This window comes from Trifolium pratense, linkage group LG3, assembly GCF_020283565.1.
Source record: "Trifolium pratense cultivar HEN17-A07 linkage group LG3, ARS_RC_1.1, whole genome shotgun sequence".
Taxonomy (NCBI): domain Eukaryota; kingdom Viridiplantae; phylum Streptophyta; class Magnoliopsida; order Fabales; family Fabaceae; genus Trifolium; species Trifolium pratense.
The window spans coordinates 34,041,232-34,054,356 of record NC_060061.1 but is presented as its reverse complement, the minus strand read 5'-3'; the positions used below and the strand labels follow the sequence as shown (position 1 = coordinate 34,054,356).

The following is a 13,125-nucleotide window of genomic DNA, read 5'->3' as shown; positions in this document are numbered from 1 at the left end:
AGTTGAAATAAAATCTTTTGGATAAAAACTACTTTTGACTTGTTTTCCTCTTACACAAACTTCACAGATTTTATCTTTGTCAAACTTAATTTTTGGAAGACCTCTTACTAGATCAAGTTGAGATAATTTTGAAATTGTTTTCATGCTTATATGACCAGCTCTTTTGTGCCAAATCCATTTATCTTTTTCGATAGACATAAAACATGATTCAGCTGGAATGTCATCTAAGTATAAAACATACAAATTTTTCTTTCTTGATCCGGAAAAGAAAACTTTTCCTGATGAAGTTTGTTTGACTTCACAAATATTTGGTTTAAAAATAACTTCAAAACCACTATCACATAATTGACTAATACTAAGTAAATTATGTTTTAGACCTTCTACATATTGAACATCTTCAATTTTTGCAGAATCATTATTACCTATAATACCTTTTCCTTTTATTTGTGCAGTATTATTATTACCAAACGTAACTGACCCTCCTTCTTTTTTGATGAAGGAGAGAAAACACCTTTTATCTCCTGTCATGTGTTTTGAACAGCCACTGTCCAAAAACCATGGCTTTTTCTTTGCACCTTGAGAGTATCCCTGCATTTTGAGATTTTCGTTTAGGTGCCCATAATGACTTGGGTCCTTGAGGGTTAGTTTTCACAGTTTGTTTATTCTTAAAATAGCATTCTTTTTCAAGATGCCCAAAGTTTTTGCAAAATGAACAATGTTTATTTTTTCTCTCCAAGTGACGATAACGTTTTGGTTCATAGTAAAAACTTTCACAACTTTCTTTTTGATAGCAAATTGATTCATGATGACCATTTTTGTTACAAAATGAACATCTCAACTTAAAATCTCTTTTTGCTGGCAAAACAACATTTTCAAAAATTTTGTTTTTAACTTCATTAAAACCTAAGCCATTTTTGTTAAGAGCTTGAGATTGTGATCCCATAATGTTTTGAAAAGTTTCAGTTGATTTTATAAACCCAGTGAGATCATTTCTCAGTTCTTTTATATCATTTTTCAACACAACATTTTCATCTATTTTCTTAGATAAAACACTAGAGCAAACTTGTTTTTCTTTTGACTCAATTAAGTCTTTGTTAATTTTTTCAAAATTAAGAATATCAATTTGAAGTTTTTTCTTTTCTTCTTTTAGTTCAGAAACTTCTTTTTGTAATAAAAAACATTGTTTGGATAAGAATTCAGAATCATGTAATAAACTATCAAAATTAGTTTCTAATTCTTCATAAGGATGAGTTTTATCAAAGAGAAATACCTCATCATTTTCTGAATCTGCCATTAGACAGATGTTGGCTTCTTCTTCTTCTTTATTTGTTTCAAATTCATCATCATCATCCCAGGTAGCTAACATGGATTTTTTCTTGAAGGGAAAATTTCTGGGTGATTTGTTTAAGGGACATTCTGATTTGTAATGTCCAAGTTTGTTGCAACCAAAGCAGGTCACTTGACTTTTGTCAAAGTCATTTTTCTGCATATCTTTTCCTGAAGAAAAGTTTCTTCTAATTTGATCTCTTCTTCTTAACATACGTTGGATTTTGCCAGAAATGAGAGCTAGTTCTCCTTCTGCCTCTTCTTGGGTAGATTCTAATTCCTTAGAGTCATCTTCTAAAAAACTTATATCTTTTTGAGAAGCTTTTAAAGCAATGGTTTTTTCCTTTTTTAAAGGTTTATCTCCTTGAAGAATAACTTCATGAGCTTTTAAAGTACCAATAAGATCTTCTATGGGAAGTGTTTTCAAATCTTTAGTTTGAGTAATGGCAGTAACCATTGGTCTCCAAGTGATTGGAAGACATCTCAAAAGTTTTCTAATTCTATCATTAGTTGAAAAAGTTTTTCCAAGAGATCTTAATTCATTTATGATAGTAGTAAATCTTGAAAACATTTCATCAATAGTTTCGTTTTCAATCATTTCAAAAGTTTCAAATTTATTAGTTCCTATGTCTATTCTTGTTTCTTTTACATGACTAGTTCCTTCATGGTGAACTTGTAAAGTGTCCCAAACCTTTTTAGCAGTATCACATTCATCTACTCTTTCACTTTCTTCCATGCTTAGAGCACAGGATAGAAATAAATGAGCTTTAGAGTTTAGGAGTACCTTTTGTTGTTCGTCAGTTGTCCATGCATCTTCAGGTTTGTCTGAAATGACTCCCTCAGCAGAAGTTATAGTAGGAACATAATCTCCTTCTGTGACTATGCGCCACATTCCTACTTCTTGAGATTTTAAAAACAATTGCATTTTGTTTTTCCAAAAATAGTAATTCTTTCCAGTGAACAAAGGTGGTCTTGAAGCAGATCCTCCTTCTAGAATGTATCTTTCTTTTGACATTTTTCTTCCTGAATCTTTTTCCTCTAACACTTGTTAAGTGTATAAACCTGTAGAGACAGGCTCTGATGCCAATTAAAGTAGCAATAAATGTCACAAGAAAGGGGGGGTTTGAATTGTGACCCTTTTTAAAATTATTTTATGTGAGTTTAAAATAACTCAAGACAATATTTCTTTTAATTGGTTAGTTAACAATTAACAAAGAAATATAGTTAGCAACAATAAAATAAACAATATATAAATGAACAAAATAAATACTGAGTTAGTTGCTGAATAAGTAAATGTTTAAGGCCCAGAGCACTCTGGTATTACTCAGTTAGTTAGTTTAGTATGTTTTAAGGATTTTAGAGTCCAAGAGAAAAACACACAAAAGTTATCCTGGTTCACCCAACTTGGGCTAGTCCAGTCCTCACAGTCCTTGTGAGATTGTCCACTATAAATGCTCAGATCAGAACCTTCTGCTTCGCATCAAAAACTTGATCACAACTGGATCAATACAAACTGCTTTTCTTCACTAGAAAAGACTTTTACACAAATGCTTTTCTTCACTCGAAAAGACTTTCACACAAATGTTTTTCTTCACTCGAAAAGACTTTCACTCAAAATGCTTTTCTTCACTCGAAAAGACTTTCTCACAAACACTCAATCTAACATGAAAGAAAGACTTGAGAGGGTTACAATATTTGTGGGGAATATGGGTTAAATCAACTCAAGTGAGAGATTGATAATAGCAAGCTTTGTCTATTTGTTTTTCATAAATTTATGATTGATATCTTTGATGCTTTGCTTTGCTTTTGAAGAGTTTATTACTTGTTGATTTTTGCTTCAACTAAGTATATGATTTGATTCTTTTTGCAAACTCTTAATCTTCTCTTCATGTAGCTCCATTGTATTTATAGGCAAATATAACCTTGGAGGAGCGTATGAGAGAGGGATTTGAATTTCAAATCCAACTTGACATGTCACAATGTTGTGCTGTCAATTTGCTGTGAATAGTGCGTTATCGTTGCTTCAGTAACATTACCGTTATGGCAATCTGCACTACACTTTTAATCCAATGACAACCACTGCATTTACGTGGCCCATATATGTCCATAAGAAGGAATCTTTCCTAATTTAGGGTTGGACAACTTGTATGCAAGTGGGAAAAAATATCATGTAATAATTGTACTTGTTTTGGTGACTCATGTCCTTTGTTGTTTTCTTGTCCCCTCTATGTTCCCTTGAAGAGAAAGAGGCTTGCTACAACTTGGCTTATGGTGTGACTTCACCTTGTTGGCCAATTTTCGTCCAAGCCATCATTGTGTGATGTGGCTTTCATTTGAATTTCAAATCTTCTTCAATCATTGATGGAAGCTTCCTTTGTTTGTCCAAAGGGGCTTTTATTCACTTTAGTCCAAAAAGGCTTTATGGCCCATGATTCAATTTATGCCATGTTTGGCATATTCCTTACATAAGTGTTTCCTTAAAATACTACCACTTTTGATGAGGCAAAGGAATAATATCTTTGTGAAGCACTTCATCATTTATGCCAAGACTTTAAGATGCTTCTTTTGTTTCTACTCATTGCTTATATGTTTTGCTTGTCCATTGGTTGCTCATCCATAACGTTACCGTTGACAGATGATATCATTATCGTTGAAACATTTCTCACAAAACACATTAGTAGATAACAAGATAATCATAATTAAAATTAATTAATATGTTTGTTATCTTTAAAACATCAAATAAGGATTTTGTCCTCAACACTAAATTCGCTAACCCTTCGGACCCTCAATCCGCCAACCTCTCTATCGTGACAAATTTTGTCCCAGTTTATACATGCAGGTGCCTTCAAGAAGGAAAGCAAGTAAACCGATAATGATAACAAGACAAATTTGAGCAATATAACCGTCCACCCATCGACAAATGCCTACTCTTCTAACCAGATAACTGTTTCTGAATTTTAATAAGTAATAAGGTAACCACATAGCATGACAGTGACGATTGCTTCCAATAGGGAGGCCACCTCATATAAATTAGCCACAGTCTTCTAAAAATATAAAATGGTGTTTTGGTCCCTGTAAAAGTTGTCGTGTTTTTGTTTTTAGTCCTTGTGTCTTTTTCTTTTAGCAATTCATCTTTGTATATTAAAATCTTTTGGTTTTAGTCCCTAAATCTAAAATTCGTAGGAAAATCCACAGGAAAACCTGCGAATTTTCTTGCAGATTTTACTGCGGATTTTAGCTTTAGGGACTAAAAGCAAAAACACTTCAACTTACATGGATGAATTCTTAAAAAAAAAAAAAAAAGATACAAGGACTAAAAGCAAAAACACGTTAGCTTACAAGGACCAAAATATCATTTAAACCAAATATAAAATAAATTAGCCAAGTGTAAAAAAATAAATATAATTTAGCCATATTAACCTTTTGTTATCTATTGATTTAAATTATTAGATATTTCTCTACTCTTTTTTATGTTAGTTTCAATTAAGGAAGATATTCGCAATTGCATATACTAATTAGTAATTAATGGAAGTGATTGAGATATATGAGGTGTATTGGATTGAAATTTCAATGAATTATTGAATTTTAAAAGATCTTTTTATAATAAAAAAGTCTTGTGGTATTCAATCAAGAATTTTATAAAAGTTAAATAAATTTTGTAGTATTTTTTTTTTGGTTACAAATTTTTTTTTTTTTTGGATACAAAAGGGGCCTAAGCCCAAGGGAAGAAACTAAACAGAGATGACTCTAGGGGTAGTAACCCCCATTACATCCATAAGCAACAAACTACTCAAACTAGCCGGACATTGTTCATAAATACGTAGTCCAGGCCCATGGTCGCATCCCATGTTGGCAAGAGCATCCGCACAAGCATTTGCTTCACGGTATGTGTGACAAATTCTAATCTCCCAATCCAATGCTAACAGCTGACGAATTTCCTGAATAAGCCTCCATCCGGCAATACTACCAGTATTAGCACTGTTTAGCGTCTGGACCACAACTCTAGAATCCACTTGCACCTTCAACTTGGTGATGTCGTATTCCCGCGCAAGCCTAAGACCATCAAGCACACCCCACAACTCGGCAAGATAAGCACTGCACATTCCTAAATGACGAGAGAATCCACCTAACCATTGCCCGTTAGAATTACGGAGTAACCCGCCACAACCAGCTGCCGCATCCCGTCTACTCGCGCCATCTGTATTCAGAACAACCCAACCCATCTTTGGTTGTTGCCACGCAATGTCCACCTCCTGCTGATGTCGAGTTGGGAGGGCGATATTATTAACATTTGCTGCCATATACTGTAAATGACAGTCAAGAATGTATCGCCATGGATGAATGGGACGCAACCTTGTTTCATCATGTGTTTCTCTATTCCGCCAAGTCCACAGAGAATGACAACTTGTTGCCCAAACACTAGACCATTCCATATGCATATTTCTTCCCAAATCTTGCTGCAAATTCATGTGAATCCAGGTCTTGAGTTCTGCAGTAAAAAACTTTTCACGAGCAGCATTATTCAATAAGTTGCACCATACACTTTTAGCTAAAGGGCAATCCCTTAAGACATGTAATGTATCTTCAATAATATCTACACAAATTTTTTGTAGTATTCAATTAAGACAATCACGATTTTTTACAAGGCAATAAAATATATTGGTATTCAATTGAGATTTCTTACAACTTTTAAAATGTCTATCGGTATTCAAAAATCTATAGATTTTGACGGATTCTTTTTTGAGATGAATTTTGATGAACTTTTTAATTAAAATACAAATGAAACACTCATCTAAGAATCTCACTCAAATCCTTGATAATTTTCATAATCTTTCCAAACTTTTCACAATTCATTAATCACTTTTCACAATCAATTCTTGTGTAATCTCTTACAAACTTTTTCATGCTAATTTTCTTCGTGCCGGCATCTCTCTTTTTCTTTTCTTTTTCGCAAAAGCATGTTTTTTTACATCTATCTGGTGACAAGGTTAAACAGCGATGGCGGTAGGGATGATTATTCTGGAATATTTTGAAGCAAGATGAGATATTTTATGTTGTTTTCGATTAAAAAAATAATAATTTATAATTGTGTGGCTTTGTAAGTAAAACTGCAAAAGAGTATTGACAAACAGAAAGGTTACAAAATTCCTAGTGTGCCTTTACCACTTCATGAGATTTTTGCGACGATAATTTTTTCATTATATAGCACCACTATATTATTATTAGGACCAAACTTATGTACAGTTCCATATACACAGTTCTTACTGTGCTAGATACATGGGGAAGTTATTTTTATTTAAAAACAATTTTCTTTTTCTTTTTTTAATTAAAAAATATAAATAACTACATTTTCGTGAGAGGAACAGGAAAAACTGCATCTAAAGAAATGCATATAATTTTTGTCCTTATTATTATTCTTATTTTTTCTTAATTTTTTTTGAATTTTTTGAAATATTAAAAATTCATAAAGTTCCTTAAAATTTTAAAAGTCTTTGTTACAAATCCATTACAATCATGAGTTAAGAATCCTGATTATAAAAAGTCTTTAAAAAAAATCTTCTAAAATTTCACAAAATCAATATAATCCCACAAAATCTTTTAAAATCTTCATGATTTTTTTTGTTAAAATTATCTTTCAAAATCCTAATCCAATACACATTTTATTTAAGAAATTTATCCTTGAACAAATTTTTTTGTCAAATGGTAAAGGTAACCGTCCCTCTCTTGATTTGACCCCAAAATTATTTATTAACAATAAATTGTTCCAAATTGTAGATGGTTAGGAATTCAAACTATTAATCCTACATATGAATTAAAATTTTGTTGAAAATGAAGAATATTAGTCACTGCTATCTTGATATTTCAAAAAACCCAAAACTATATATATGAACTAATGAAAGTATAGGCAGCTTATCCGTTAGATTAATCTCAGTTACGGAATAGTCTATGCAGTTCCGCGTGGAGAATATATTTAGTTTATAAAAAAAATATAGGCAATTAAAAAAAACTAATGAAAGTATAAAAATTGAAAATAAATTGGCAATAGAAACTCGCCCCTCTCAGTCCAATGTAACAAATTAAACCGTCAGAACTCAGAAGCATTTCCACCAAAGGGAACAAATTTCTTATTACCATGTGTATAATAATTGTTCTGTTAAAAAAAAAAAAGAAATGAGTATAATAATTGCCATGGTCAATTAGCAAAAAAAGAAGAAAAAAAAAACTGCTACGGTCAATTTAAAAGGTCAATTAAAAGACGAGTAATAATAAAACAAAAAATACAATAACGTTTTTTTTTTTTTTATAAGCAAAAGATGAATTATAAAGAATACAAGGGGTACTCAATCCTTACAATTTATAGAAAATCGTCTTAGTTGTGTTGGAATCGAACTAAAGGATTGTGACACCAATTTATATATATCTTTTATTGTCTTTTCTTTATGTTTTTTTATGCTTTCCTTTAGGAAAGTAGTTTCAGCTTGTTAACAGGTTCCTAACCACAATTGTGGCACAATATAACGGTTTTAGGCGTGTATGCAACATGTCACAATTATAGTTGAAATATCTCTGTACTCTTTTTAATATATTTACTTATAGAGGAGAAGGGATCGAGAGAGGGAGTTAATTAAGCTAAAATGGATTGTGACCCGAGATTGAAGAAGTGAAAAACACAAAAGAAAGTATTCAATGGTAAGCAGCAATGGTTATTTATCCATTTTCAATTTTGTAAGCTCGCAATAACTACTTTTTTTTCAATTATATTCTACTTTATCAATTATTTTACGTACATGATAGAGTAAAGATGAACGATAATAATATAAACTTTCAAATAAATTTATAGAACTAACCTCTCGGTTGTCACCATAAGAAAATTGTGTTTTTACCAAAGCTATTTTCGAAAGGTACATCCACTAGGATACACTTTTGACATGCACTCAAAAATGTGTGTCGAACAACAAAATGTACATTGTAGAAAACACAAGTCAACTCAGGCTGACGAAATTAACCTCTCTTAAATGCAATGACAGATAATAAAACACAAAATGAAATCTTGAAGACGCGCGAGTACATGAATGAGTAAAGAGAAAATATAAGAATATATTTGAAATTTGCTTATTAATCAATATCATTTATTCATATATATATATATATATATATATATATATATATATATATATGTGTGTGTGTGTGGTATATCGACTTTCAAATAAATTCACAAAACAAATCTCCGAGTTTCAAATACCAGAAAATCGTGCTTTTTATAGAACTTTTTCCGAGGGGCACAACCCAGGGCCCACTTTTCATCTGTTCTCCTTTTCCCCTCTCTCGCGAATAAACCAAAAAATGAACTTCTGTTTCCAATTTTGAAAATTATGTTTTTCCGGAGCTTTTTCGAGCGGCATGACACAATAGAGCCCACTTTTCATCAGTTATCTCCCTCTCTCTCTCTCTCACTCAGAAACCAAACTCCTTCATCACATGCACTCAGAAAATACACAAAACAACCTGCTATGCAAAAACGTACCTCGTATATACACCAAACCGCCAGCTAGCTAATAAAAAAGTTTGGAAACATTAAGCTATAGTTGAATCAAAATCAATCCATCATCACTAAAATGGCAGAAGCACATCCAATTGAATCATCTACAAGCTCCAATGAGAAGGAGATGTCCGAGTCAGAGATTGAAGTTGCTAATCAACTTATTCAACTTAGTAGCTGCAAGAGGAAGAATATGATGACATTGGAAGAGGAATTAGAGGTTGATGATGAAGCCATAGCTAAGATGAAACCTCAGCCAAAGAATCACCAGAAGAAGAAAAAGAAATATCGTTCTCTTGTTGATATATACAAGACGACTACCCCCATATGAACAAGGGATTAATTAATGAAAACCCTAAACCAGGTAGGTAATTAAGATCTGTCTCAACTCTCAACAATAATCTTAATGATATATAGTTTTTTCTTAATTATTAGTTGCATTGTTGATACAATCATGTCTCGATTGTTAACTTTGTACAGCTCAATATATCTTTCGTTTATCTTTTAATAACCGTGAGATGATGATGATGATGATGATTTTTCTTTGTTTTAAAAAATGGTTTAGTTTTAGTCAAAAAAAAAAAAAAAAGTTTAGTTGTGCTCGTAAGCATAGTTCGATTGGTATGAATATTACAATATATACATGGTTGGGGTTTGAACTTGGGATCTCCTACATATTCACCTCAAGAAGTGAATTTCTAGTCATTAGGCTACATGACAACAAAAAAATCAATCGGTTTTGTGTAGATCTGATATGGGTGTTCGCGGTTTGTTTTGGATTGGTTTTGAGGCAAAAACTCATCCGAACTAAACATAAAATTATTCGCAGTTCAGTTTTGGATGGCTAATTAAAAAAATATGATCTGATCCAATTTTGTGCGGTTAAATTTGGATTGATTTTTGATACCCAAATTGTAATTTTTTTTATTAAATATTGTATTAGAGTTAAATATTATTTTAGGTCCTATAAATATACCAAATATCATTTTTAGTTCCTCTAAAAAAATTTCCTTCAAACTTTAGTCCCTCCAAATTTTATGCTTTCAATTTTAATCCCTATTTTTTTTTTCCCTTAAACTTCACGTATCATGTTTTAAATGACTTTTTTTGAAAAACATGTCGTTATTAAGATCTTAAAATGATAATTAAACTATTTAATCTTCAGTTATTAGTAATTTATCTAAAAATTTAAATTAAAGATTAAATTGTTAAACGAAGTATTAAATAGTTGAATCGGTTTAGATTTAGACACTCATAGATCATAAGCAATTGGAAACATGTGCAATCACACACACACATATATACATGTTAACTGGTTTCATGACAAGTTAATTAACGATGATGGAGGCTTCAATATTTATGTTAGTTTTGAACCTTTAATTTTCATATTGGGGCTGGCTATTATCTTATGCAAGGTATATATAAAGTTTTATCACTTTGTATACGAGTTTGATGCGTAAGATAAGAGATATGATAGGATAAGTATCATATTATGTTTCAATTCAGTGTTTAGTGAGATAACATGATATGATAAATTAATTCTTAATTTGAGCTGGGTTATCAGTAGGATAAGATAAGAAAATAATTTACTGATTTATTTCATAAAATATATTTTAGAATAAAAAATTAAAATTAAAAAAATATAAATAATTAATTTTTAAATATATACACGATTTTCTTACAAAGGTAATTTTATAATTTATATAAATCTAAAAAATCAAAATTCTATTAAAATTACAATATTTAAAAGTAAAATAATTATTAAAAATTGAAAAATAGGGTTATTAACTTAAATTTTATAACACATTAAACATAATTTTCTTTCAATGGGAGTTTTATTTATATATATATTATCTAACATATATATATGAAAATTTTAACTTGTTTATTTGCTCATGATTTTTATTTAAAGTTATATAAAAGTATATGATTAGTTATTTAAATTTTATATTTATAACATTAAGTAGTACGGAATCATTTAGGAAAAATAATTGTTTTACGAAGGTAATTTTATCATTTAAATATAATGTTTCTTATCATATTAATATATTATGATGAAATGTGTATAAAAAACATGATATAATATTTATCATGTTTATTATTTTGTGTGCACAAAATACATGATAGAATCACTATTATCCCACTTATATCTTTTCATATTTTTATTCTATTTTATATTCTATCTTATCATGATCATATCATACACACTAAACGGATAGTAAATTGCAAACCACGATTGCGGCACAATACAACGGTTGTAGTACGTAGTGCATGCAAATATTTCACAACTAGGTAGCATTTGTCTATAACTGTAATATAGAATTATAGTTGAAATATCTTTGTATTCTTTTTAATATATTTACTTATAAAAAAATGGAGAGACAAGTTGAATAATATATTTACCATAGTTTTTTTTTTTTACAGAATATATTTACTATATGTTTGTATGTTTGATGAATTATTTTTGATATTATTATTATCCTTGGTTTTTTTTTTGACGCGATTATTATTATCCTTATTGTTTATGCACCATATCTCATATGAATATGTTTTTACTCATGTTTGTTTTCTTGTTGTGTCTTACTTTATGGTGCAGATACTTAAGTAAAGGAGTAATCTATGTTTCTTATTTGCGGATGATTGCGTAGTTGGCCGTCTTCGTTTAATTTATTATTTAAGTATTTAAGTCAGTTATTTCTCTGAGTCACTCTCATAGTGTAATATTGAGAGGGGTAAATTTATCTAAGTTTTATTTCGTTGTTGTTTGTTTTTCAATTAAATAATATTATTTTTCCTTTATAAAGTTTATTAATCGAGAAGATAATTAAAGTTGCTATTAAATTTTTAAAGTATTTTCCGCTATGAATCTTTAAATAATTGATTAGTATGTTATGTCGTGAAAATACAAACAATTTGAATGATGAAAAATGTCCCGGACCAGTTTCCCCAGAAGAGAGATATTAGCATCCCTTGCTGGTCGAATGCCCAAACCACCACACTGCTTAGGACGAGCAATTTTATTCCACCCCACCAAGTGAATTCCTTTATTGTTGGAGTCTCTCCATATGAAAGTACGAGTAGTTTGGTCTATGATATCACAAATGCTTTGAGGAAGCCAAGCAATTTGCATGTAGTAGGTGGGAATAGAGGTGAGGACGGAAGATGCTAGTGCCAAACGGCCCGGTTTGTTAAGTAGTTTGTTCTTCCAAGAAGTAAAAATATACACACCCTGTTGAGATGTGATATGATTGCATCGCGATGTCTAAGAACACGATCTAATAGATCGTTGTATCGAGTAGTTGGATCATAGTCTCTTACCATAAAAATGGCTGCATGTGCAGCAACACCAACTATGAGAAATCCCTCAATCCACATGTGATGTGTGAACAATGCCGAGATTGCATTTTGTCAATAATAAAGTGAAAATCACTTCTCTTGGCTCTCCCTTTGAGAATATGAAAGCCTAGGTATTTTGGAGGTAAGTTTGTGGATTTTGACCTGAGAAATACCTCCAGAGTAAAAAGCTCGAGACTTCAACAGATTAATCTTGAGATTTGAAGCTCGGCTGAAGCGGGCAAAAAAGTCATTTATGAAACGTAGTATTAATTTAACCATTTCCTTGCTTGTGAGCTTTTCTTCTTTTGTTTTCTTTTTCCATTGGTCTCAGCACTAACATTTTCCTATTATTTTTGCTTTGATGTTGTTATAATTGACTTTATTCTTCATTTTTGCTTTTAATGTGACTTTTCCTATTTTCTTTTTATTTGTGACATCATTTCATTTTTATCTTCTTTGATAGTATTCCTTTTTTTGTAATTTTTTTTTTTATCAAATAGCTGTATTCTTCTCTTGGTACATCATTGTTTTTATTTATTTGTTTGGAACTTTTCATTCAAAAGTAGTACATGTTGAATATCATAGTGTAAATTTTACAAAATGATGATAACTCGATAATAGATGGTTTGATTTGTGTTTACGAAATTATAAAAATACAAATGTAAATTAGCTTTAAAGAATTACTCTTTTCCCTGCGGACAAAATAATTAAAAAAAATCTCTCACCTCTTACAAATAATAATTAAAAAAAAAAATCATTGTCTCCCCTCCTCTCCCCTTTTCATTCCCTCTTTTGAACCAAACCAACTCTAACAATGTGTTTGGTTGAGGTGATTTTCAGACGAGAGAAACAAGTGAGAGAGAAATAGAGGAGAAAGTGGGAATTTCATCTGTTTGGTTTATCAGAGAATTATCGAAGAGAGA

General features: G+C 30.8%; 1 protein-coding gene across 1 annotated transcript; it reads right to left on the bottom strand.

The window, feature by feature from the left end:
• Window positions 1-294: 294 nt before the first annotated feature.
• LOC123917366 lies at window positions 295-2,341 on the bottom strand (the record flags this gene model as incomplete). Its single annotated transcript, XM_045969066.1, has 2 exons — window positions 857-2,341; window positions 295-588 (listed from the first exon to the last, which is right to left on the bottom strand). Coding segments are annotated over exons 1-2 (1,779 nt in total), but the record flags the coding sequence as incomplete, so codon positions are not given.
• Between the last annotated feature and the right edge of the window lie 10,784 nt (window positions 2,342-13,125).